The sequence below is a fragment of the Carcharodon carcharias genome, chromosome 10 (assembly GCF_017639515.1).
Source record: "Carcharodon carcharias isolate sCarCar2 chromosome 10, sCarCar2.pri, whole genome shotgun sequence".
NCBI classification, from domain to species: Eukaryota; Metazoa; Chordata; class Chondrichthyes; order Lamniformes; family Lamnidae; genus Carcharodon; species Carcharodon carcharias.
Window position 1 is genome coordinate 49398847 of NC_054476.1, and position 26893 is coordinate 49425739.

The 26893-nt window shown below is 43.1% G+C and overlaps 1 protein-coding gene across 2 annotated transcripts in view; it reads left to right on the forward strand.

Annotated features, from left to right (window-relative positions):
• swap70b (switching B cell complex subunit SWAP70b) overlaps positions 1-26893 on the forward strand; it is a 150226-nt gene that overhangs the window by 99667 nt on the left and 23666 nt on the right. For both annotated transcript variants that reach the window (XM_041197672.1, XM_041197673.1), the window contains 2 exons: positions 20283-20390; positions 23831-23997. In XM_041197672.1, the coding sequence (XP_041053606.1) occupies positions 20283-20390; positions 23831-23997 (275 nt within the window). The remainder of the gene's footprint in view (positions 1-20282; positions 20391-23830; positions 23998-26893) is intronic.

Here is a 26893-nt window from a genome sequence, read left to right on the forward strand (position 1 = left end):
AAACAGGCTCATATTTGACTTTTGATGGTCCATCTCAATAAGGAGCAAAGACAATATCAGGATCCGTGTGTAAGTCCATTGTTGGATGCTCTTAATAAGGCACCTGATTATCTGACATTATGAATGAGAAGTAGCAACTTTCTGCTTTATGTACTAGTATTTCAAATATTCTCTTAAAACATTCCCAGACCTTCAGTTACATTTATCGTTTCTGTTTCAGGACAAGGTTCATTTTGGAAGTAAGCCAGCCCTACCATGTCCTTATCACGTTCTTTTAGATTGCTCCTTTCCTTTTTTTCACAAACGCAAGTGCAAACAATGAAACTATTACCGTACTTTCCTCTACGCACGAGCGAAAACAATTATTTTGTAATCGTGGGCTACAGTATTACAGTTTTACTGTTTAACCTTGCATAGTTTTTCTTTTCTATTTGTTCTATTCTCTTTGCACCATAAGCTTTCTCTGCATTTCTTCATGCTGGCTGTTGGGCCATCCTGCTTTTCCCCAGCTTTCTGATTTAATTCCTTTAACATTTCCTCCATTTTTTTTGTACAAGTCAGACAGTAGCAAAACATAAAATTTATCACTCTGTGAAACTACCCTGAGCGAAACAGTATGTAGTCCCCACTCCACTGCAAACTCATCAATTCCATATTTGTTATAAAGACTTTACCAATCACAGTGTAACTGCAGGAGAACTCAATGAAACTCATTTCATGTAGCTGGTTTTGATTTTAGTTTGTATCTTGAGTACATCAAGTTATTGAGAACAATCAATTATTTGCTAATAAGAGATGATTAGGGTAGTATGGAGATTTAGGGAAAATGTAACAACAAATAAAACTGGAAGGAATGTTGCTAGAGAGTTTTATTGCTTCCTTAAGCACAAGATTTTGCTTATCCATATTTGTTTTCTTCCAAAGTGTCTTTGATTTACCTCAAATTTCTATTCTCCATTTTCTGGTGATGAAGGATAACCCTACCTACTTTTTCAGAAAATGTAAAATTCTTTGGTTCCCTGAATGGCTGAGCACATTTACTCATTGAGTAGCTGAAGTATATAGACAAGGATTGCCTGAGTTTCACTTCCCTGTTTTTGATCTAGTTGATTTCTTAATTTTCTTTCTTTTATGTGATTGCTTGTAAGTTTTAAGGGCTTATCTAGAATTGTTCGAATTAATAAGGGAGGGAATGAACTGTCAAGAGCTTGGAAACTACAAGTTGTTCATGTGACACCTCACCAAATGACCTAGTGGCTAAATGTGGTATGCTACTGAGCCATAAAGACCAGAAAGCCCCCAGTTTGATCTGAGGTCTGTGCTGAGTTAGTTTCTGGAAATGGAAATTCTAGTTAGTCTCAGATTCTGTCAGTCAAGGGATCACAAGGTTTTCAATCCTGATTTGCTTTTCATTGACCACAGCAGGAAGTGCACACAAACAGACATTCAGTACACTTGAAATGCAGCTCAATCATGATGCCTACCGTATTGGGATAGCCTGGTATCCAAGCTCATGTTGAAATGGCCCATTGCAATGGTGCTGAGTGACTGTCACTGATCACTAAACTATATTCATCATGTGGAAACACCTTCAAGGGAGGAGTGGGTACCATAGAGAGGATTTTAAAAATAACTTCAGAAAGTTGGTATCATTCTCTTAGCAGTTTTGTGAAAAGGTGTAAGTTATACCTAAAGCTTGGTGTCATGTGATTCACAAACTTGCCAGTTTTACATTTGTAGGCAATCATGGTTTTCAGTGGCTGTGTACATGTATTTCTTTGATTTTCTGTCAATTTGTTATCATGGAAAGAAGTAGTCCAAAAATTCAAACTATATAAAAGATATGTATTTAAAATACATCTTCAAGTTTAAAAAAAAACATTGCCATAGCCAGTCTCCTTGTTGTTGGACTGTTATGTTGATGCCAGTGACTGGATGGAGCCTTGTGTACCTTGGTTCCATTGGTTTGCAGTGTTGGTTATCAGTTTGTAATGGACTAGAAATCATTTGGAAGCAACTGAATCAAAACATGGGCATACGTTTTCTCAACTTGTCTTCCTTTCTCTCTTAAAATCACCAACTTGCTGGGAAACAGCCTCCTAGGTACCCATGAGCTCCTGATACCTTGTCCTAATTGACCATTCTTTTATAGTGAGCGTGGAAAACAATCAACTGCAGAATAATTGCTTGAGAAGAGGCTCATTGAAAGCCTTTTGGTGGCCTATGTTTTTAATAGTGTGCTGCTCAAATTGGTGCTGTTATAGGAACACAGTGATGAGTAACTAACTCATTTCCCTTTTTCTGGTAGCATATTTACTTGCCGGACCATTCTTAAAGTTATGTTTCATGCTTCAAGCAGTTATCAATGAGTATAAACTTGGTTCAGATCTGATAGACTCTCAGTGACTTTGTAATTTAACATCATCCTACATCAGTGAGATAGAAAATTACTGTGAAAGCAATGGATAGATGTATAATCTGAGTTAGTCTCAATATGGCTGATTGCTCCCCATGCAATCATTACTTTAAAATTTAACCTCTCTTTGTATTCCTTTCAACCATTGGTGGCTGCAATAAGGCTCTTGGTCTACATTAATTTAAACAAAAAACTTCTGAGAGTTGCAACTTCATTAGCTTGTTTCAGGGAGCCTGAATTTATTGGCTTACAGTTTCAAACCAAGGGGCTTTTGATTTTCAATTTCCTGAAATAGGTTCAGTGTCATGAGAAATAGTTTCTGCTAAATATTGTATACTTTGCCTCCAGAAAAGGGAAATGGGTTAGTTACTCATTTGTGTTTCTGTGACAGCACTGGTCTGAACTGCACACTATTTAAAGATTAGAGGTCAACTTATGTTCCACAGTAATATCTGTGGCTTTGCACAGCTGCGATATTGGTCACTGGAGCAAAAAAACTTAATTTATGCTAATGTTAAATCTCAAGTGGTCTAGTTTATGTGACCTATTGATGCCTACCAAATTACCTTGGAGTGATGGGATAGGGATTATGTCTGTATTGTTTTTCTCACACAGTTGGACCTCTGGTGAAAAGGCATAGAGCAAAGACAGGATTGGGTGAACACAACTGTCATTATAATTCTTCAAAGGAAACCATGCTAAAGTCCCACACCCAGGCCCAAGCACATGACTTAGGTTGTTGCTTCACTGCAGTCATGAAGACATAGTTCTTTTAGAATCATAGTAACTTATGGCACCTAGAGAAGCCATTTGGCCCATTGTGCTGGTGTGAGGTAAAAAAGAGCTATCCAGCCTAATCCCACTTCCCAACTCTTGGTCAGCGGCTCTGTAGTTTATGGACACCAAGTGCATATCCAAATACTTTTAAATGTGGTAAAGAGTTTCTGCCACGACCACCCTTTTAGACAGTGAGTGCCAGACCTCTTCCACACCCTCAGTGAAAAAAATTCTCCTCAACTTCTCTTTTAATCCTTCTCCCAATTACTTTAAATCTTTGCCTTCTGGTTATTGACCTCTGTGCTAAGGGAAATAATCCTTCCTACCCACTCTACCAGGCCCATCATAATTTATACGCTTCTATTAAATCTGCCCTCAGCCCTGTTTGTTTCAAAGAAAACAATCCCAGCCATCCAATCTTTCCTTTTATAGCTAAAATTTTCCAGTCCTGACAAATCCTTGTAAATATCTTCTGTACCCTCTCTAGAGCAAACACATCCTTTCTGTATGCCTAATTAATGTTTTACACAGTTGTAGCAAAACCTCCCACTCTTGCATTATATATCTTGGCTAATAAAGGAAAGGATCCTGTATACCGTCTTAACCAAGTTATCTATCCATCCTACCTTCAGGGATCTGTAGGCATGCCTTCCAGTATCCCTATGTTCCTCTACACTTCTCAATTGCCAAACATTTATTGCCTATTCCCTTGTCTTGTTTGCCCTCCCCAAATGCATTAACTCACACTTCCCCAAATTGAATTCCATTCACCATTTTTCTGCCTACCTCACCAAACCATTGCTAGCTTCCTGCTGTATACAGGTTCCTTCCTTGGTATCAACTACAGGGCCAATTTTTGTATGATCTATAAACTTCTTAATCATGCCTCCTACATTTAAATCTAAATCATTGATTTTTATCATGAAAAACAAGGGGCCTAATATTGAGCCCTGCAGAACCCCACTGGAAACAACCTTCCAGTCTCAAAAAAAAGCTATCGACCATTACCATTTGCTTCCTGAGTCAAATTTAGATCCAACTTGTCACTTTGCTTGTATCCTTGTGCTTTTACTTTTCTGATCAGTCTGCCATGTGGGACCTTATCAAAAACCCTGCTGAAGTCCATGTAGACTACATCAAACACTCTGCCCTCATCGATGCTCCTTATTACCTACTCAAAAAAAAAAGTTCATGTCAGTCCTTAACAAATGCATGCTGACGGTCTTTGATTAATCTGTGTCCTTCTAACTGCTGATAAATGTTGTCCTTCAGAATTTATCCTAATAACTTGCTCACTGCCAAGGTTAGGCTGACAGGGGTGTAATTACTTGGTTTATCCCTTTCTCTCTTTTTAAGTAATGATATGATAACACTAAATCTGTAGCCAGAGAAGATTGGAAAATGTTGGCCAGAGCTTTCCTTGCGCCTCTTAACATATTAGTATACATTTCTTCATGGTGTGGCAATTTATCTGCGTTCAAAGATGCTAAACCCCTTATTTTCTCTCACTATACTTATCCCATCCAATATTTCATACACCACCTTAACTATATCTGTACCCCACCCCTCTTTCATGAAGACAGCAACCTATATTTATGTAGTGCTTTTAATTTAATAAAATATTCCAAAGCACTACATAGCATTAAAAACAAAAAATGACACCGAGCTATATGAGGTGTTGGGTCAAAGCTTGGTCAAAGGGGTAGGTTTTAAGAAGTGTGTAAAGGAGAAAAGCGCGGTAGAGAGGCAAAGAGGCATGGAATTCCATCTCTTCGAGCCTGAATAACTGAAGGAGCAATTAAAATTGGGGGTACTCAAGAGGCCAGAATTATAGAAGGATGGCCAATTTGGAGGGTTGTAGGGTTGAAGGAGTTGACACAGATGGGATGAGGCATACTCTGGAAGGATTTGAAAATGAGGATGAAAATTTTAAACTCAATACGTTGTTTGACCAGGAGCCAATGTAAGTCAACGAGCACAGGGATGATAGGTGAAATGGGTAAGTGCAAGTTAAGATGTGGGCAGCAGAGCTTTGGATGACCTCAAGTTTACGGAGGATAGAATGTGGGAGGCCAGCCAGGAATGCATTGGAATAGTCGAGTCAAAAGATAATGAAGGCAGGAATGATGATTTCAACAGTAGATGAACTGAGATAGGGACAAAGTTGAGCAATATTACAGAAGTGGAAATAGGTGGCCTTGGTGTGAATATGAGGTTGGAAGCTCATCTTGGGGTCAAATGTGACACCAATGTTGTGAACAGACTGGCTTAATGAGACTGTTGCTGAGGAGAGGGCTGGTAGCTAGGGAACAGAGTTTGGAGCAAAGACTAAAAATGATGGCTTCAGTTTTCCCAGTAAAGACGCACAAAGAACCATTTCTTAAGAACACGCCCATGTCTTCTGCCTTTGCATACAGATTACTTCTTCAATCGGCCCTTCTCTTTGCTCAGTTATCCCCTTGCTCTTTATGTATTTAGTAAACATCTCGGATTTTCCTTGCCAATATTTTTTCTTGCCATCTCTTTGCTTTCCTAATTTCCCTTCTAATTTCAGTGTTCACTTTCTATGTTACACTAGGCTTTTTTGCAATATCAATCTCTCAATATCTGACATAAGCTTCCCTTTTTTGCATTATCCTAGTCTGCGTGCTCCTTGATATCTGGGAGTTCTAGACTTGGGAGTACCACCTTTTTCTTTATGAGGAATATATTCATTCTGAGCCCTTTCTATCTTCTTGAATATCTCCCATTGCTCTGATCTGATTTACCTTCAAGTTCCTAGTCAAGGCCCAGGAGAGGAGGATGCACAGGTGTCAAACACAGGTCCCGTGCCTTCAGGGGGACCTTTGCTCAGTTGGCAGATTTGCCTTTACCAGCAGTACTGCCCCTCTCTCAAGTGGCCCCTCATGCCTCAGCATGCTTGCACATAGGTGTCCGGTGGGTGCTCTGCTCTGGGGCAACGCTCTGTAGTATAAAGAGTTTTTGGGGCAAGAGCCCAAGTCCATGTGTCCAATTATTTTGATAGCCAGTGTGCATTCAGGGTGATGTAGTCCGCCCCTGAAACAGCGCCCCCCCCCCCCCCCCCCCCCCCCCCCCCACCACCCTGCACAGGTTTTAGCCCATTAAAGGGAATCAAGATGGTGGAGCAGGCCCGGACACCAGGAGGAGCGGCGGTTGCAGCAACAATGACCCAGGACAGCTGGAGTGTTAGACAGGGCCGAGAGGAAGCGCATCTTGCTACCTTCACAGCTGTCATGAACTCCTCAGCAGAAAAATTTCCAAACTTCCTGAGGGGAGTAGGTGACCGAGAACCCTGAGACTGGGAGTGAGACACGCGCACACACACACACATTACACACATTACACACATACATACCCCCATCTTCCTCCTACCTCCCCAAAAACCTGTCCGCACAGCATCTGGGAGAGGAGGAAAACCCAAGCTGAAAGGCAACCCCGCTTCCAACCTTCACTTTCGTATGAATTTTGCTGAGGCCAGCTCAGAGCATGTGCTACCAGAGGCAAATGCAAGATTGGTGTTAGTTAAACCCAACTCCTTAGCTCAACCTGGTGACTAGGACTTGGGTAAAAACAAAAAAACTGCGGATGCTGGAAATCCAAAACAAAAACAGAATTATCTGGAAAAACTCAGCAGGTCTGGCAGCATCGGCGGAGAAGAAAAGAGTTGACGTTTCGAGTCCTCATGACCCTTCGACAGAACTAAGTGAATCCAAGAAAGGGGTGAAATATAAGCTGGTTTAAGGTGTGTGTGTGTGGGGGGTGGGGCGGAGAAGTGGAGGGGGTTGGTGTGGTTGTAGGGACAAACAAGCAGTGATAGAAGCAGATCATCAAAAGATGTCACAGACAACAGAACAAAAGAACACATAGGTGTTAAAGTTGGTGACATTATCTAAACGAATGTGCTAATTAAGAATGGATGGTAGGGCACTCAAGGTATAGCTCTAGTGCGGGTCGGGGGAGCATAAAAGATTTAAAAATATTTTAAAATAATGGAAATAGGTGGGAAAAGAAAAATCTATATAATTTATTGGAAAAAACAAAAGGAAGGGGGAAGAAACAGAAAGGGGGTGGGGATGGCGGAGGGACCTCAAGACCTAAAGTTGTTGAATTCAATATTCAGTCCGGAAGGCTGTAAAGTGCCTAGTCGGAAGATGAGATGTTGTTCCTCCAGTTTGCGTTGGGCTTCACTGGAACAATGCAGCAAGCCAAGGACAGACATGTGGGCAAGAGAGCAGGGTGGAGTGTTAAAATGGCAAGCAACAGGGAGGTTTGGGTCATTCTTGCAGACAGACCGCAGGTGTTCTGCAAAGCAGTCGCCCAGTTTACGTTTGGTCTCTCCAATATAGAGGAGACCACATTGGGAGCAATGAATGCAGTAGACTAAGTTGGGGGAAATGCAAATGAAATGCTGCTTCACTTGAAAGGAGTGTTTGGGTCCTTGGACGGTGAGGAGAGAGGAAGTGAAGGGGCAGGTGTTACATCTTTTGCGTGGGCATGGGGTGGTGCCATAGGAGGGGTTTGAGGAGTAGGGGGTGATGGAGGAGTGGACCAGGGTGTCCCGGAGGGAACGATCCCTACGGAATGCCGATAGGGGGGGTGAAGGGAAGATGTGTTTGGTGGTGGCATCATGCTGGATTTTGCGGAAATGGCGGAGGATGATCCTCCTCCATCATTCATCATCCTCCGCCATTTCCGCCAACTCCAGCATGATGCCACCACCAAACACATCTTCCCTTCACCCCCCCCATCGGCATTCCGTAGGGATCATTCCCTCCGGGACACCCTGGTCCACTCCTCCATCACCCCCTACTCCTCAACCCCCTCCTGTGGCACCACCCCATGCCCACGCAAAAGATGTAACACCTGCCCCTTCACTTCCTCTGTCCTCACCGTCCAAGGGCCCAAACATTCCTTTCAAGTGAAGCAGCATTTCACTTGCATTTCCCCCAACTTAGTCCACTGCATTCGTTGCTCCCAATGTAGTCTCCTCTACATTGGAGAGACCAAACGTAAACTGGGCGACCGCTTTGCAGAACACCTGCGGTCTGTCCGCAAGAATGACCCAAACCTCCCTGTCGCTTGCCATTTTAACACTCCACCCTGCTCTCTTGCCCACATGTCTGTCCTTGGCTTGCTGCATTGTTCCAGTGAAGCCCAACGCAAACTGGAGGAACAACACCTCATCTTCCGACTAGGCACTTTACAGCCTTCCGGACTGAATATTGAATTCAACAACTTTAGGTCTTGAGCTCCCTCCTCCATCCCCACCCCCTTTCTGTTTCTTCCCCCTTCCTTTTGTTTTTTCCAATAAATTATACAGATTTTTCTTTTCCCACCTATTTCCACTATTTTTAAATATTTTAAAATCTTTTATGCTCCCCCCACCCCCACTAGAGCTATACCTTGAGTGCCCTACCATCCATTCTTAATTAGCACATTCGTTTAGATAATATCACCAACTTTAACACCTATGTGTTCTTTTGTTCTGTTGTCTGTGACATCTTTTGATGATCTGCTTCTATCACTGCTTGTTTGTCCCTACAACCACACCAACCCCCTCCACTTCTCTCCCCCCACCCAAACACCCCCCTCCCCCCACACACACACACCTTAAACCAGCTTATATTTCACCCCTTTCTTGGATTCTCTTAGTTCGAAGGGTTATGAGGACTCGAAACGTCAACTCTTTTCTTCTCCCCCGATTCTGCCAGACCTGCTGAGTTTTTCCAGGTAATTCTGTTTTTGACTAGGAATTGGGGCCTAGTCTGTCTCTCTCTAGTTTTACTTTATTTAACTGAAAAGGCAAAACACGTTTTATTACTTAGCTCTGCTGTTTGACACATTTTAATGGTCATTTTTATTAATTGCTCATTTTTAAAAGATCAATTCATTGCTTTGACTTTTTTTCTCAGCAAGTTGTTTGTTTTCTTCATTCTTTACCTTTGTTTTGAAAGTCATGTTTAATGTTGTGCCAAATTATATCTCGGGCCATCTGCAGCTGGGCTTCTTGCTGAAGGGGAATGAGAGGTTCACAAGAAGTCTGATTGCTTTTTGGAGAACTGGCAAAATGGGTTATTTTTGCTCCAATAGAAATTGCAAGTGTTGGAAATGCTCAGCACATCTGACAGCATCTGTGCAGAGAGAAACAGACGTCAATGACCCTTCATCAGAACTAGTGAAGATCGTGAACTGGAAGCTACATATATTAATACACAGGGCCCTGTTCTTTGCTGACAGAAAGAACATGTATACACATTGCGTCTGTTTCAGCTGAACAAAATAAGGGATAGACATTCACTGGTTCATTCTTCAGGTACTGCCTTGACCAGAGTCAAGCTGCCTGGTTTAAATTCGAACAATGCTTGGCAGTTAACTGTCAGTCACCATCACTGGTGCATTCTCCATGGAAAGGCCTCTACCAGACTCCACTTGGCAACCATTCAGCACTCTCTTCACATACAGTATAATTGCTGTTTTCCTCTTATATTGGTATTCTTGCAAGTGTCCTGAAAGGTGCAAGACAAAAAGCTTCGGCATGTCTCTTCTTTCAGCAATACTCAAGTTCTGTACTACCAAATGACTAACTGGGGAAATGTCAATTTTACTAAACTGAGATGTGATTTGGCAAATTTATCCATGTAACTGAAATCCCTCATGCCGGGAACCATTTTCGGAAATCTTTTCCACACCCTGCCTAAAGCCTTTGTATTATTAGGAAATCCTTTGAGTGTATGACCTCTCCTCATGGCTGAGATTTAGCCAAGATTGTAAGCCCCCTCCCCACCCCACCACACCCAGCCCCCAGCTCCATCTTATCCCCCTTTATCTCACCTAAAAACCCTGTAGCCAGGACTGTTGTTTTGCCATTCTTGCCCTCCTTTAAGCCTTGTTTCAATGATAACCCCAATATTATGCTCCCAATTGCCTATCTGCGCCCTCAGCTAATCTGTCTTATTGACTAGACTTCTTCCATTGAAGTATATATCATTAAGCATTGCCAAAATCCTTTGTTGCCTATTTTCTAACCTTTCTCTCCCTTGCCTTCCATGTTTGCTTACTAATTTCCAGCCTCCATTTCCAGCTTTGTTACTGTCCTTTCTGAATCTACGCTCTGCTTTCCATCCCACCGCCAAGTCAGTTCAAAACCTCTCCCAAATGCACTGGGAAACCTCTTTGTGACAACATTGGTCCTGGCCCTGTTGAGGTGCAACCACCCAGCATATAAAGGTCCCACATTCCCCCAGAACTAGTCTTAATGCCCCCGGAATCTAAAGCCCTCCCTCCTGCATAATCTCTGCAGCGACATGTATGTCTGCACTATGCTCCTATTTCTGTACTCACTAGCGTGTGACACGGAATAATTCTGAGATATAAACAGAAAATGCTGTAAATATTCACCAGGCCCAGCAGCACCTATGGAGCGAGAAACAAAGTTAATGTTTCAGATTGATGACTTTTCTTCAGAACTGCTGAGTATTTCCAGTTTTTATTTCAGATTCCCAGCAGCCACTGTATTTTGCTTTTGTAACCTAGAGAGTGCCACCTTTTCAGGGTTCTGTTTATTACTTTCTTTCTTACCTCCCTGAAATCTGCCTTCAGTATCTCATGCCTTTTTTGACCGATGTCATTAGCAACAATACAGACCACAATGTCTGGCTGTTCACTCTCCCGCCTCAGAATGTTCAGTTACTCAATGGCATCATTAAACCTAGCACTGGGAAGGCAACATACCATGCTGGACCTGTGCTTGAGTCCACGTGTTTGCCCTAAATATCCAATTGGCCATCACTGTTGTTTGTCTAACCACCTCTCGACCCCCCCATATGCAGCTGAATCACCCATAGTACCGTGTGTTTGGCTCTGGTTGTATTTATTGTGCAACCATCATTCTCACCAGTATTTAGAGACCAAGATACACTCAGGAGCTGCTGGCCTACCTGTCAGGTTTCCCCTTGTCTGTCTGGCAGTCACCCATTCCCTTGCTGCCTGCACATTCTTAAACTGTAGAGAGGGCACCTCTAGTGCTATCCACATGGAACAGGATTTTCCACCCCTGCCCACCGCCAGGACTATCCGGTCCCGCTGAAAGTCAGTGGACTTTTGGCTGGGCCGCCGAATCTCCTGCGGCAGGTCCCACCAAAGTGGGCTGGAAAGTCCCGGCCATAGCTCTAGGCCTTGTGGAGGGGAGGCAATGGCGTAAGTGGTATTGTTGCTGGACTAGCAATCCAGAGACCCATGGTAATGCTCTGGAGACCAGCGTTCGAATCCCACCACAGCAGATGGTGGAGTATGAATTCTTGTCACCACTTGCCACAGATCCAGTCTAGCAGCTAATTCATTTAGGACTCGGCAAGCTTGGTCAGTAGTGGAGCTACTGAGCTACTCTTGGTTATGGACATTGAAGTCCCCCACCCAGAGTATACTCTTGCCACAGTCTGATGATGACCATGAAGCCATTATCGATTGTTGTAGAAACCCATATGGTTCACTAATGTCCTTTAGGGAAAGAAATCTGTCGTCCTTACCTGGTCTCACCTACATGTGACTCCAGACCCACAACAATGTGATTGACTCTTAAAATGCCCTCTGAAATGGCCGAGCAAGCCACTCAGTTGTAACAAACCACTAGAAAGTTACTGAAAAGGAATGAAACTGGATAAACCACTTGGCATTGACCTAGGCACCAGAAACGACCACGGCAATCTCAGCCTTGTCGACCCTGCAAAGTCCGCCTTAGTAACAAATAGTGCCAAAACTGGGAGAACTGTCTCACAGACTAGTCAAGCAACAGCCTGACATACTCATCCTCATGGAATCATACCTTACAGATAATGTCCTATCACCATCCCTGGTTATGTCTCGTCTCATGAGTAGGACAGTGGTATACAGTCGGGAGGGAGTTGCCCTGGGAGTCATCAACATCGACTCCAGACCCCATGAAGTCTCATGGCACCAGATCAAACATGGGCAAGGAAACATCCTGCTGATTACCACGTACTGCCCTCCCTCAGCTGATGAATCAGTGTTCCTCCATGTTGAACATCACTTGGAGGAAGCACTGAGGGTGGCAAGGATATACTCTGGGTGGGGGTATTCAATGTCCATAACCAAGAGTGGCTCGGTAGCACCACTACTGATCGAACTGGCCGAGTCCTAAAGGACATAGATGCTAGAATGGATCTGCGACAGGTGGTGAAGGAACCAACAAGAGGGAAAAACATACTTGACCTCATCCTCACTAATCTGCGTGCCGCAGATGCGCCTGTCCGTGACAGTATTGGCAGGAGTGGCCATCGCATATTCATTGTGGAGACAAAGTCCCGCCTTCTTATTGAGGATACCCTTCATCGTGTTGTGTGGCACTACCACTGTGCTAAATGGGATAGATTTTGAACAGATCTAGCAAGTCAAGACTGGGCACCATGAGGCGCTATGGGCCATCAGCAGCAGCAAAATTGCACAAACTCAATCTGTAACCTCATGTCCCGGCATATCCCTCACACTATCATTACCGTCAAACCAGGGGATCAACCCTGGTTCAATGAAGAATGCAGGAGGGCATGCCAGGAGCAGAACCAGGCCTAGCTAAAAATGAGGTGTCAACCTGGTGAAGCTATAACACATGATTACTTGCATGCCAAACAGCATAAGCAGCAAGTGATAGACAGAACTAAGTGATCCCACAACCAACAGATCAGATCTAAGCTCTGCAGTCCTGCCACATCCAGTCGTAAATGGTAGTGGACAATTAAACAAATATCCCCATCCTCAATGAAGGAGGAGCCCAGCACCTTAGTGAAAAAGATAAGGCAGAAGCTTTTGCTACAATCTTCAGCCAGAAGTGCTGAGTGGATGATCCATCTCACTCTCCTCCAGAGGTCTCCAGCATCACAGATGCCAGTCTTCAGCCAATTGATTCAGTCCACGTGATATTAAGAAATGGCTGATGGCACTGGATACTGCAAAGGATATGGGGCCTGACAATATTCCAGCAATAGTACTGAAGACTTGTGCTCCAGAATTTGCTCCGCCCTTAGCCAAGCTGTTCCAGTACAGCTACAACACTGGCATCTACACGGCTATGTGGAATATTGCTCAGCCATGTCCTGTACACACACAGAGCAGGACAAATACAACCTGTCTAATTGCCGCCCCATCAGTCTACTGTCCATCATCAGTAAAGTAATGAAAGGGGTCATCAGCAGTGCTATCAAGCAGCTTAGCAATAGCCTGCTCTCTGACGCCCAATTTGGGTTCTACCAGGACCATTCAGCTCCTGACCTCGTCACAGCCTTGGTACAAACATGGACAAAAGAGCTAAACTCCCAAGGTGAGGTGAGAGTGACTGCCTTTGACATCAAGGCTGCATTTGACAAGAGTATGGCATCAAGGAGCCCTAGCAAAACTGGAGTCATTGGGAATTGGGGTAAACTCTCTGGGGTTGTGCTTGTTGGAAGTCAGTCATCTCAGCTCCAGGACATCACCACAGGAGTTTCTCAGGGTAGTGTCCTCAGCCCAACCATCTTCAGCTGCTTCATAAATGACCTTCCTTCCATCGTAAGGTCAGAAGTGGGGGTGTTCGCTGATGATTGTACAATGTTCACCATTCGTAACTCCTCAGATATTGGAGTCCATGCCCAAATGCAGCAAGACCTGGACAATATCCAGGCTTGGGCTGACAAATGGCAAGTAACATTTGCGCCACAAAAGTGTCAGGCAATGACAATCTCCAACAAGAGAGAATCCAACCATTGCCCCTTGATGTTCAATGGCATTACCATCACTGAATCTCTCACTATCAACATCCTGGGGGTTACCATTGACCAAAAACTGAACTGGTCTGGCCATATAAATACTGTGGCTACAAGAGCAGGTCAGAGGCTAGGAATCGTGTGACGAATAACAACACCTGACTCCCAAAAGTTCCCTGGCCCCAACCGCTTCCTCTTCACCATGGACGTCCAATCCCTCTACACCTCCATCTCCCACCAGGATGGTCTGAGGGCCCTTAGCTTCTTCCTCGAACAGAGGCCCGAACAATCCCCATCCACCACTACTCTCCTCTGTCTGGCTGAACTTGTTCTCACACTGAACAATTTCTCCTTTAACTCCTCTCACTTCCTCCAAATAAAAGGTGTGGCTATGGGTACCCGCATGGGCCCCAGCTACGCCTGTCTCTTTATGGGGTATGTGGAACATTCCTTGTTCCAGTCCTACTCCGGCCCCCTTCCACAACTCTTTCTCCGGTACATCGATGATTACTTCGGTACCGCTTCATGCTCTCATCGGGACTTGGAAAAATTTATTAATTTTGCTTCCAATCTCCACCCCTCCATCATTTTCACGTGATCCATCTCTGACACTTCCCTTCCCTTCCTTGACCTCTCTGTCTCAATCTCTGGTGATAGACTGTCCACCAATATCCATTACAAACCCACTGACTCCCACAGCTATCTCGACTACAGTTCCTCACATCCCGCTTCCTGTAAGGACTCCATCCCATTCTCTCAGTTCCTTCGCCTCCGTCGCATCTGTTCCGATGATGCTACCTTCAAAAACAGTTCCTCTGAAATGTCCTCCTTCTTCCTTAACCGAGGTTTTCCACCCACGGTCGTTGACACGGCCCTCAACCGTGTCCAGCCCATCTCCCGCGCATCCGCCCTCATGCCTTCTCCTCCCTCCCAGAAACATGATAGGGTCCCCCTTGTCCTCACTTATCACCCCACCAGCCTCCGCATTCAAAGGATCATACTCCGCCATTTCCGCCAACTCCAGCATGATGCCACCACCAAACACATCTTCCCTTCACCCCCCCTATCGGCATTCCATAGGGATCGCTCCCTCCGGGACACCCTGGTCCACTCCTCCATCACCCCCTACTCCTCAAACCCCTCCTATGGCACCACCCCATGCCCACGCAAAAGATGCAACACTTGCCCCTTCACTTCCTCTCTCCTCACCGTCCAAGGACCCAAACACTCCTTTCAAGTGAAGCAGCATTTCACTTGCATTTCCCCCAACTTAGTCTACTGCATTCGTTGCTACCAATGTGGTCTCCTCTACATTGGAGAGACCAAACGTAAACTGAGTGACCGCTTTGCAGAACACCTGCGGTCTGTCCGCAAGAATGACCCAAACCTCCCTGTTGCTTGCCATTTTAACACTCCACCCTGCTCTCTTGCCCACATGTCTGTCCTTGGCTTGCTGCATTGTTCCAGTGAAGCCCAACGCAAACTGGAGGAACAACACCTCATCTTCCGACTAGGCACTTTACAGCCTTCCGGACTGAATATTGAATTCAATAATTTTAGGTCATGAGCTCCCTTCCCCATCCCCACCCCCTTTCTGTTTCCCCCTTCCTTTTGTTTTTTCCAATAAATTATATAGATTTTCCTTTTCCCACCTATTTCCATTATTTTTTTAAAAATTTTAAAAAATCTTTTATGCTCTCCCCACCCTCACTAGAGCTATACCTTGAGTGCCCTGCCATCCATTCTTAATTAGCACATTCGTTTAGATAATATCACCAACTTTAACTTTAACACCTATGTGTTCTTTTGTTCTATTGTTGTTGACATCTTTTGATGATCTGCTTCTATCACTGCTTGTTTGTCCCTACAACCACACCCCCACTCCACTTCTCTCTCTCTGTCTCTCTCTCCGCCCCCCCACACACACACCTTAAACCAGCTTATATTTCAACTCTTTCTTGGACTCGAACTCAAGTTCTGTCGAAGGGTCATGAGGACTCGAAATGTCAACTCTTTTCTTCTCCGCCGATGCTGCCAGACCTGCTGAGTTTTTCCAGGTAATTCTGTTTTTGTTTTTGTTTTGGATTTCCAGCATCCGCAGTTTTTTTGTTTTTATCCCAAAAGCCTGTCCACCACCAACAAGGCACAAGTCAGGAGTGTGATAGAATACTCTCCACTTGCCTGGACGAGTGCAGCTCCCAAGAGGGAACAGTTTCTCCCTGTATACTCTGTCCATACCCCTCATGATTTTGAAAACTTCCATCAAGTCTCCTCTTAGCCTTCTCCTCTCCAAGGAAAACAGCCCCAACTTCTCCAATCTTTCCTCATAACTGAAGTGTCTCATCCTTGGAACCATTCTTGTAAACCTCTTCTGCACTTTCTCCAATGCATTCACATCTTCCTTATAGACTTCCAGCTGAGGTCTAACCAATGTCCTATGTAAGTTCTTTATAACCTCCCTGCTTTTGTACTGTATGTCCCTATTTTGAAGCCTAGATTACTGTATGCTTTAGAAACAGCTATGTCTACCTGTCCTGCCATTTTTAATGACTTGTGTACATATACACCCAGGTCTCTCTGCTCCTGCACACTCTTTAAAATTGTACCCTTTCTTTTATACTGGGTCTCCATGTTCTTTGTACCAAAAGGTATCGCCTCACACTTCTCCACATTAAACTTCATCTGCCACCTATCTGCCCACTCCACCAATGTGCTAATGTCCTATTGCACCATCTCTGTTACCTCTTTCAAAAAAAACTCCAAGTTAGTTAGACAGAAACTTAAATCCAAAAGCTGACTCCTCCACATTTTTCCATGTGCCTATTAATTCTATCCCGAATAATTGTTTCTAGAAGTTTCCCCACCAAAGTTAAACTGACTGGTCTGTAATTGCAGGGCAGGTCTCTACAACCTTTTTTTAAACAAGGGCACAATGTTTGCAATTCTCCAGTCCTCCAGCACCTCCACTGAATCCTGGGAACATTGAAAGATTATTGCCAGTGCCTCTGCAATTTCCACTCTCACTTCCTTCAATATTCTTGAATGCATCTCATTGGGTCCTGATGCCTTATCAACTTTAAGTACCGACAGCTTATCTAATACCCACTCCTTACCAATTTTAAACCATTCTAGTGATTGAGTTTCCTCCAGTGTCACCATGGCCTGGGCAGCATCTGCCTCGTAGGTAAAGATTGATGCAAAATATTCATTTAACACCTCAGCATGCCTCTTGCCTCTGTGTAAATCCCCTTTTTGGTCCCTAATTGGCCCTACTCCTTTTACCACCCTTGTACTATTGATGTGCTTATAGAATACTTTGGGATTTTCTTTAATGTTAGCTGCCAGTCTTTTTTGATAATCCCTCTTTGCTTCTTGTATTTGCATTTTCACATCCCTTCTGAACCTTCTGTGTTCAGCTTGGTTCTCAATTGTATTTGCTACCTGACACCTGTCGTAAGCACACTTTTTCTTCTTTAACTTGATTTCTATCTCCCTTGTCATTCAGGGAGCTCTGGATTTCTTTGTCCTACCCTTCCCTTTTGAGGGAACATAACTTGACTGTGCCCAAACCATCTCCTCTTTGAAGGTAGCCTATTGTTCAGCTACTGTTTCTCCCGCCAACTTTTGGTTCCAGTCTATCAGGCCCAGCTCCGTTCTTGCCCCATTGAAGTCCGCTCTCCACCAGTTGATTATTTTCAATCTAGATTGACCAATGTCATTTTCCACCGTCATTCTAAACCTTATGGTACAATGATCACTGTCCCCTAAATATTCCTCTACTGTCACTTGATCTACTTGCCCCACCTCATTCCCAAGAACCAGGTCTAGAAGTGCCTCCTTTCTTGTTGGACTGGACACATTCTGCAGTAGGAAATTCTCCTGAACACAATCTAGGAATGCTTGTCCCTCACTGCCCCTTACACTACCACTCTCCCAGTCTATATAAGGGTAATTAAAGCCACCCATTATAACTACTGTATGATGTTTATACCCAATTTCCTTGCAGATTCGTTCCTCTATATCCCTCCCATTAGCTGGTGGTCTATATATTACATTGAGCAATGTAGCCGCACCCTTCTTATTCCTTAGCCTGCCAAATCAAATCTCTCCTTTAATCTTCTGACACATCCTGTTTCTCCAGTACTGCAATACTCTCCTTAACCAAAAATGCCCACCCCTCCTCCTTTTTTCCCTTTCCCATCTTTTCTGAACACCTTGTAACCAGGAATATTTAACACCTAGACCTGCCCTTAAACCAGGTCTCTGTTATCGCCACAACATCATAACCCCATTAGGCATTCTAGGCCTGTAACTCCCCAATTTTACTAACCATACTCCATGCACACTCATACATGCATTGTAACCCTGATTTAGACTTCATTACTTGTTCCCTTACTCTGACTCCATCTGTTAACTCACTATTCTTTATTTTCGTGCTGTCTCTCCCAGTATTCTGTGCACCCTGGTATTACTTTCTAATATTCTCTCCTGGTTCCCACATTCCTGGTGAGTTAATTTAAACCCTCCCCCAATAGTACTAGCAAAATGTCCGGCAAGTTACTCCGTCCCGACTCTGTTCAGATGCAACCTGTCCAGCTTGTACAGGTGCCATCTCCCCCACAACTTCTCCCAGGAATCTAAAGCCCTCTCTCCACCATCTTTCCAGCCACTTATCTTTGTATTTCTGTACTCACTTGCACATGGCAGTGGGAATAATCCGGAGATTACCACTTTAGAGGTCCTGCTTGCCAATTTTCTACCTAGCTCCCTAAATTCCAATTGCAGGACCACATCCTCCTCCCTACCTATGTCATTTGTGCCAATGTGGACCACGACCTGTATTTAATCAATTTAACTTACTTTGTTTTTTTAACGTAACTACTTGATCTCATATAAGTTATAGGTATATAAATGAAATGTCTACCTTCAAGTTTACCCCACTGCCCTCCACTTCGCAATTTTTTTTTCTCTCTCCTATACTGTGCAACTCTGTGCTGCTTTTGCGCTTCATCTTAAATCCTTGGAAGTGCTCCCTTGGTTCTCGATGCTCTCCTGACTCTCTGAACTCATGTCCTTTGGATGAGAAGCTAAATCAAGGTCTCTTTGGCCTCTTCAGATGGATGATTGATCCATGACATTTTCTGAAAAGCTGGGGTCCAGGCCAATCATCCAAGTGTTGTTTACAGTGGCTTGAGTGGCACAGAATGGCTGTTGCATTTGCCTCTTTTTCTTCCCTTGTCTAGGTGATACATGAGGCAGACAAAGCACAAATAAGCTTATGCCTGTTTCCTTGGCTAGTTTTTCCTGGAACAAATTGCTGTCGCCAGAAGTTATAGCTTGAGAGGTGCTGCTCCACATAGAGTATGGCTGACCAGGAGACACTTTCGCGCTTTCTGCATATCAAAAGGAATTACAGGTTGAATATCAACCTGTTTGGCCATGTTTATGAACACATCCTCCCTGATCAACAAGTATAGGAGTGAGCCTTGAACCCAGAGCTTCTGACTCACAGGCAGGGACGCTACCTACTGTGCCACAAAAGCTGAATTTGCCACTGCACTGCAAGAAATATTTAACCCTATTGAACTTTCTCCCTTTCTGCCCCATTCCTCTCAGTTGGGCCATAAGCTCTCAAATGTTAAATCAAGGCAAGGCAAGTATTATTGCAAACATTTAGGCTGTAGAGACTCCAGGAGGCATCTGTTTGAAAGGTTGACAGCAGAACCATCTAATTGGTAGATGACTGGACTCTCTAGTCAACTAGTCTCTGGTACAAAAGCCACAAACTGCCGATGTGGGAAATCTGAAAAAAAAACTATGTTGGAAATACTCTACAGGTCAGGCAGCATCTATGGAGAAAGAAATAGAATTAACATTTCAAAGTCGCTGATCTTACATCAGAACTGGGAAAAGTTAGAGATGTAACAAGCTTTAACCAAATGCAGAGGCAGGGAAAGGTGAGAGGAAAGGACAAAGGGGGAAGATCTGATATAGGGTAAAAGGCAGCAATGATTAATTGACAAAAAGGATGATGCTGCAAGGCAAGAAGAGATGATAATGGGGCAAGAAAATAAACAAAAGATGAGTCTAGAGGAACTGAAAATGATAAAAACAGAATCATTACCAGCAACTGCTATCCACAAAAATGGGAGCAATGTTTTTGATCTGAAATTGTTGAACTCCAAAGTCTGTACCAGTCACTTAATAGGAAGTCCTGTTGAGCTGCCACCAAGAATCATGACACACCCTCAAATACATACGTGGCCAGTGTAATGCAATGAGTTTTGATGGACTCTGTTTGCCTTCTGTTTGTAAAGGAACTAGAGGATGCTGCAAAACAGGCTGCTCTTGAGGAAAAAAGACGTCTGCAGACACACATGCAGCTGCAAGATCGATTCAGACAGGAGCTGGAGCGAGAAAAAAATGTAAGCACAATGCACTTTATGGTTTGGCTTTGATAATCCTATATGGCCTATTTGCTATTACAATACTTGTAGTATAAGGATGTTTCATAGAAAGGGTTAATGTGGGAGTGGAGAACAATGCCACCCATAGTATGGGGTAAAGAGTCACATAACGAGACCTGCATATACAGCAGACAGGCTGGGACATGGAGCAGATTTGTGTAGAAGTAAGCATGTAGTTAGCTTCGAGTCTGGGTAATACTTTTTACATATGTATACAGATATGTGTTACCAATAAACAGTTTCTGTTCAACCTTACAAAGCCTCTGAACCACTTTGTGAGACCTACAGAACAAATCCTTAAAAAAAATTACTCGGTGCCGTTTTAATATGATTGCTTTTTGTTTACGTTTGACTAAGAGGAATATGATGTGCATTGTTTTTCTGTGGTTAATTTTGTACAGAAGCCAATCATTAATCCACTATAGCATCTTTGTACAAGTGCCTCTCAGCTGGTGTACTAACTGTGTAGCGAATTAGTTATATAAAAAAAATGTTTATATTGCAAAGCATAGTCAGCTGCAGGCTTATAGCTCTCCTTCTGTTATACAAGTCAGCATGTTTATGGGTCCATGAATTCAGATTAATGGATTTTGTTTCACAAAACAAGAACTCGCAGTGTAGAGCGTAACATATTAGCATGGATAGAGAATTGGTTATCTAACAGGAAGCAAAGTGTAGGGATAAATGGGTCATTTTTGGATTTTTGGGTTGGCAGGCTGTAACTAGTGAAGGGCCACAGGGATCGGTGCTGGGACCTCAACTATTTATGATCTATATAAATAGCTTGAATGAAGGGACTGAATGTATGGTTGCTAAATTTGCTGATGACACAAAGGTAGGAGAGTAAGTTGTGAAGAAGACATAAGGAGTCTGCAATAGGTGTAGATACGATAAGTAAATGGGCAAAAATTTTGGAGATCGAGTATAATTTGGGGAAAATTTTAGCTTTTCCATTTTGGCAGGAAGATTAGAATAGCAGCATATTGTTTAAATTGCAGAACTCTGTACAGAGGAATCTGGCTGTCCTGGTACATGAATTGCCAAAAAATTAGTATGCAGGTACAGCATGCGATTAGGAAGGCAAATGGGATGTTGGTTACTGCAAGGGGAATAATGTATACAAGTAGGGAGGTTTTGTTACAGTTGTACAGGGTGTTGGTGAGACCGCATCAGGAGAACACTGTACAGTTTTGGTCTCCATATTTAAGAAAGGATATTATTGCATTAGAAGCAATGCAGAGAAGGTACACTCAACTGATTCCTGGAACGTGGGGGTTGTCTTAGGAGGGAAAGTTGACAGGTTAGTCTGTATTCATTGGAGTTTAGAAGAATGATAAGTGATCTTATTGAAACATATAAGATCCTGAGATAGTTCTAAAGAAGAGTCATACGGACTCAAAACGTTAACTCTGTTTCTCTCTTGACAGATGCTGTGTCTTTCCAGCATTTTCTGTTTTTATTTAAGCTCCTGAGGGGACTTGATAGGGTGGATGCTGAAAGGATGTTTCCCCTTGTGGGTGAAACTAGAACTAGGGGACACAGTTTAAAAATAAGGGACCTCATATTTGAGGGGAGATGAGGGGAATTTTTTTTCTGAGTGTTGTTAGTGTGTGAAATTCTCTTCCCCAAAGAGTAGTGGAAGGTGGGTCATTGAATATTTTTAAGGCTGTATTAGGTTCTTGACTGACAAGGGTGTCAAAGGGAATAGGGGGTAGAAAGGAGAGCAGATACCACAATCAGGTCAGCCATGCTCTTGTCAAATGGTGGAGCAGGTTCAAGGGGTTGAATGGCCTACTCCTCCTCATTCGTATCTTCGTATGAGTAAATGTGGGGAAGGAATCTGCTGCATGATTCAGCAGCTGGGTCTCTTGGCTCACTGGGAACTTAGTTAAATCTTTGCAGACTAATTTAGCTCAGAACTTTTGTTACTGATATACATGGAGGCTCATCCATATCTGTCCAGGCAGCTTTCAAGCCCAGGACCACAAGTATCATAAAATGGTCTGACTGGCTGCCTCCTGTACCATAAATCTTCCATGTTTCTATTTGTAAGTAAAAGATTTGTACTATAACCCACTGTGTTGCTTAGTGCCAGGTGTCCAGCTATTTTCAAAACAAGTAATACTATCTTTTTTTGTTAGAGATAGAATTAAGTTCATATCTGAAAGGACAAACTGAATTTTAACCAGATATTGACATTTGAAAACATTTCACTCAAAGCACATATATAATTCATGAATTAAAACTCATGTAATTTCCTTCTGTATTGATTCAAAATGGATGAGTCCAGCCTATGGTGTAATACTATAGCTGAAGAAATGACTAGTATTGAAATGCATATTCTGAGAGACTTCTGGTGCCATAAATCTGAGGTAGCCTTACTAAAACTTCCATTCAAGGGTCTCTGAGATAGCCTTGCTAAAACTTCCTTCAAGGTCGTTTACTATTATTAGCAACTTTGCTAATAGTGGATCTGAATTGAGAAAAGTTGCTAACATTGCAGTGGATATTCTTCAGGGATTTGAACAATTGCAATTATCCCCCCTGCTCTCTCTTCTCCCCCCCCCCCCCCCACCAATTAATTTTCTGCGCTTCTGTCCTGTAGGTGCTGATTCCTGTTGGGCTGTATATCTAGAGACATCTGCCGCCCTCCCTTACCTTACTGACCTTATCCAATTTATAGCTGAGTCCAGACAGTAGGATTGAATTGCATTTATTGCTATATTGAATCCACAAATTAATGTATTTGTGTAAATTATTCTTTTTAACAAAGTCTTTAAAATGATGTACTTGACCGAATTTGAATGAATTTATCCATTAAAAATGAGGAGCAGCTTAGCTTAGCTGAAGTTACTTCTGAACTATGCTCGCACTTTCTGCTGATGGTTAACAATCAAGAGTGAAAAGTCTGGCTGATTTTTATTTTCCATTTGTCACATAGGAACACTGAGATCATTTATCTGTAAAACTGCTAATAAGATAACAGCCCCGTCCGCAGCAAGCAAGGTCCATTTATTGATATTCAGCTTAGAATCTGTTTTCGCCTCTTCCTAAATAAATATAAGTGCTGGTTACTTTTTTTTTGTTTATCCAAGACTTGGCCTGTAATTCACTTTAAAACTATGTTTTCTATCCCTATGGATATATATAAGTTTTCTATCCCTATGTATCAATATTGGACTTTTGCTGGCCACTCCACAGCTGAGCTAAGTAACTTGTGGAGTTTCATTTCTGCCCTGTATCCTACCTCTCTGTAATGCGGTATGTTGGAGCTTCACTCTATTTGACTCCTGTGAAGATCCATTAATGTTCACTCCAGGTGCAGCACCTGTGCTAAACGTAGGGTTCTCATTCATTCAGCATGGTAAAGATTATTATCTGTGTACTGTTGTTTTCAGATCAGAGAGCAGATGGAGGAGCAAGTCGCTCAGAAGTCTAATGAACTGCAACAATACCTGCAACGCGTGCAGGAACTGGAAGAAATGTACAAGAAGCTTGAGGAAGCACTTGAGGATGAGCGGCAGGCTCGACAAGAGGAGGAATCTGTCCGAAAGCTTCAGGCCAGGTAATAAAATATTTAAATTTTCCAGGTATTTGCAGTGGTGAATTTTACAGAAAATAATATCTTGTTCAAAGAAATGAATGAAAGGAGGGTATAGCAGAATATTCCTGTTGTAATTATAGGAAATTCAACAGCTGGGGAATAGATAATATCCTCTACAGCTGCATTCGAGAGTCCTGAAGGACGTAAAAACATAAAATGCTGGAAATACTTATACTGGCTTATGAATTAGGAGCAGGCCATTTGGCCCCTTGAGGTTGCTCTGCCATTTGACAAGATCATGTCTCATCTGGTTGTGACCTCTACTTTCCTTTCTATCTCTATACCCTTAGATTCTTGACTGTCAGCCTTAAAAATATTCAACAACCCTGCCTCCACTGCTCTCTGGGGAAGAGAATTACACATACTAACAACCCTCTGAGAAAAAAATTCGCCTCCTCTCCATCTTAAATGGGAGACCCCTGATTTTTAAACTGTGGCCCCTAGGTCAACACTCTCCCATAAGGGGAAACAGCCTTTCAGTATCCACCCTATCAAGTCCCCTCAGGATCTTATATGTTTCAATAAGATCACCTCTCTCTAAACTCCAATGTGTACAGGCCCAACCTGTCCAACCTTGCCTCATAAGGAAACAATCCCTTCATCCCAGGAATCAGTTGAGTGAACCTTCTCTACACTGCTAATACAATTATATCCTTCCTTAAATAAGGAGACCAAAACTATACACACTACTCTCGATATGGTCTCATCAAGACCCAGTACAACTGTAGCAAAACATCCCTCCTTTTATATTCCATTCCCCTTGCAATAAACGACAACATTCTACTTGCCTTTCTAATTACTTGCTGTACCTGCATATTAACTTTTGCAATTCATGTACTCGGCAGGTCAGGGAGCATCTGTGTAGAGATAAACAGAGTTAACATTCAGGTTTATGAACTTTCATCTGAACTGGAAAAAGTTTGAGATGTAATCAGTTTTAAGCAAGGGGTGGATGGGACAAGGAGCAAAGAAGGTGTTCACAGGGTGAAAGACAGGAAATACTGAATGAAAGAAGAGTTAGTCTTTCAGGGTCAAAGGGAATGGTGATGGGGCAAGAAAAAAAAAAACAAAACAATCACAGAATTGTTACAGCACAGAAGGAGGCCATTCGACCCATCATGTCTGTGCTGGCTCTCCAAATGAGCATCATGACTTAGTGCCATTCTTCTGCTTTTTTTCCGTACTCTTGCACATTGTTTCTATTCAACTAATCATCTAATGCCCTCTTGAATGCCTCGATTGAAGCTGCCCCCACCACACTTCCAGGCAGTACATTCCAGACTCGAACCACTTGCTTGTGAATAAGTTTTTTTTCTCTCATCACATCTGTTTTTGCAAATCACTTTAAATCTGTGCCTTCTTGTTCTCTAGCCTTTTACAAGCAGGAACAGCTTCTCCCTATCTATTCTATCCAGCCCCTTCATGATTTTGAACACCTCTATCAAATCTCCTCTTAGCCTTCTCCCATCCAAGGGGAACAGTCCCAAACTCTCCTGTCTATCTTTATAACTCAAGTTTCTCATCCCTGAAACCATTCTTGTAAACCTCTTCTGCGCCCTCTCCAATGTGATCTCATCCTTCCTATAATGTACACAATACTCCAGCTGTGGTGTAACTGGTGTCTTATATAAGCTCAGTATAACATACTTGTACTTGTACTCTATGCCCTATTAATGAAGCCCCAGGCTACTGTATACTTTATTAACTGCTCTCTCCACCTGTCCTGCCACCTTCAATGGTCTATGCACATATGATTTGTGTTGGTCCGAGTTGAGTGCAATGCCTGACTTGGTGGCTGCGACGAAAGGCGTCGAAACAGTCGCTGATTAAAGCCGCCTAAGAAGCGGAGAAAATCTCGCAAGCAGAGCTATTCCATTTATGTGTACAGGATGCTCACCCAGGTCCACCCTTCCACCAGGATCTCGTCCAAGGCCATGAGTGTTATGAATTCCTTCGTTATCGACATTTTCGAGCGCATCGCCTCCGAGGCGTCACGCCTCATTCACTACAACAAGCGCCGCACCATCTTGGCCTGGGAGATCCAGAGCGCCGTCCGCCTCATGCTGCCGGGGGAATTGGCCAAACACGCCATCTCCGAAGGCACCAAAGCGGTCACCAAGTACACCAACTCCGTTTAGGTCGACAATTCTGAAAATTATATAAAAAAAATATACACCCAGGTCCCTCTGCTCCTGCACACCCTTAAGAATCGTATGTTAATATGGCAATCACCTTGTTAAAACCAATTGCTAGTTAAACAGGTGATGGGCATTAATGGGTGGTCCTCCCTTGTAAGATAGCAGGGAACAATCTGTTTATCCATACTGATGTGGTTTCTAGCAAGATACCGCTATTGTTGAGTCGATCTGTGATGAAGAAGGCTCAGATGACGCTAGATATGAAGAATGATAGAGCAGTAGTGTTTGGGAAAAACGTGGATCTACATTTTATTCGGTCAGGCTATTTATTACTGCTTGCCACTAAGGAAGCCAGTGATTTCTCATCAAAAAGTTCATGAAGTTTTGTTAACTGCTGAGAGTGAGAATTTGATGGACAAAAAGATCATTTGGAAATTACATAGACAGTTTGCACATCCAGCACCACAGGAACTGAAGACTCTACTTCGAGATGCAGGAGTGGTTGATAAAGAATATGATGATCTTATTGAACAAATCACTGCTCAGTGTGAAATTTGCCTTAACTATCACAAGACACCACCGCGTTCTGTTGTGAGCTTGCCACTAGCCAGGGAGTTTAATGATGCAGTGGCAATGGACTTGAAAGTTTGGGACAAACTTTTTACTACACTTCATAGATATGGCAACCAGATTTAGCCTATCCTGTATGATACATAGTA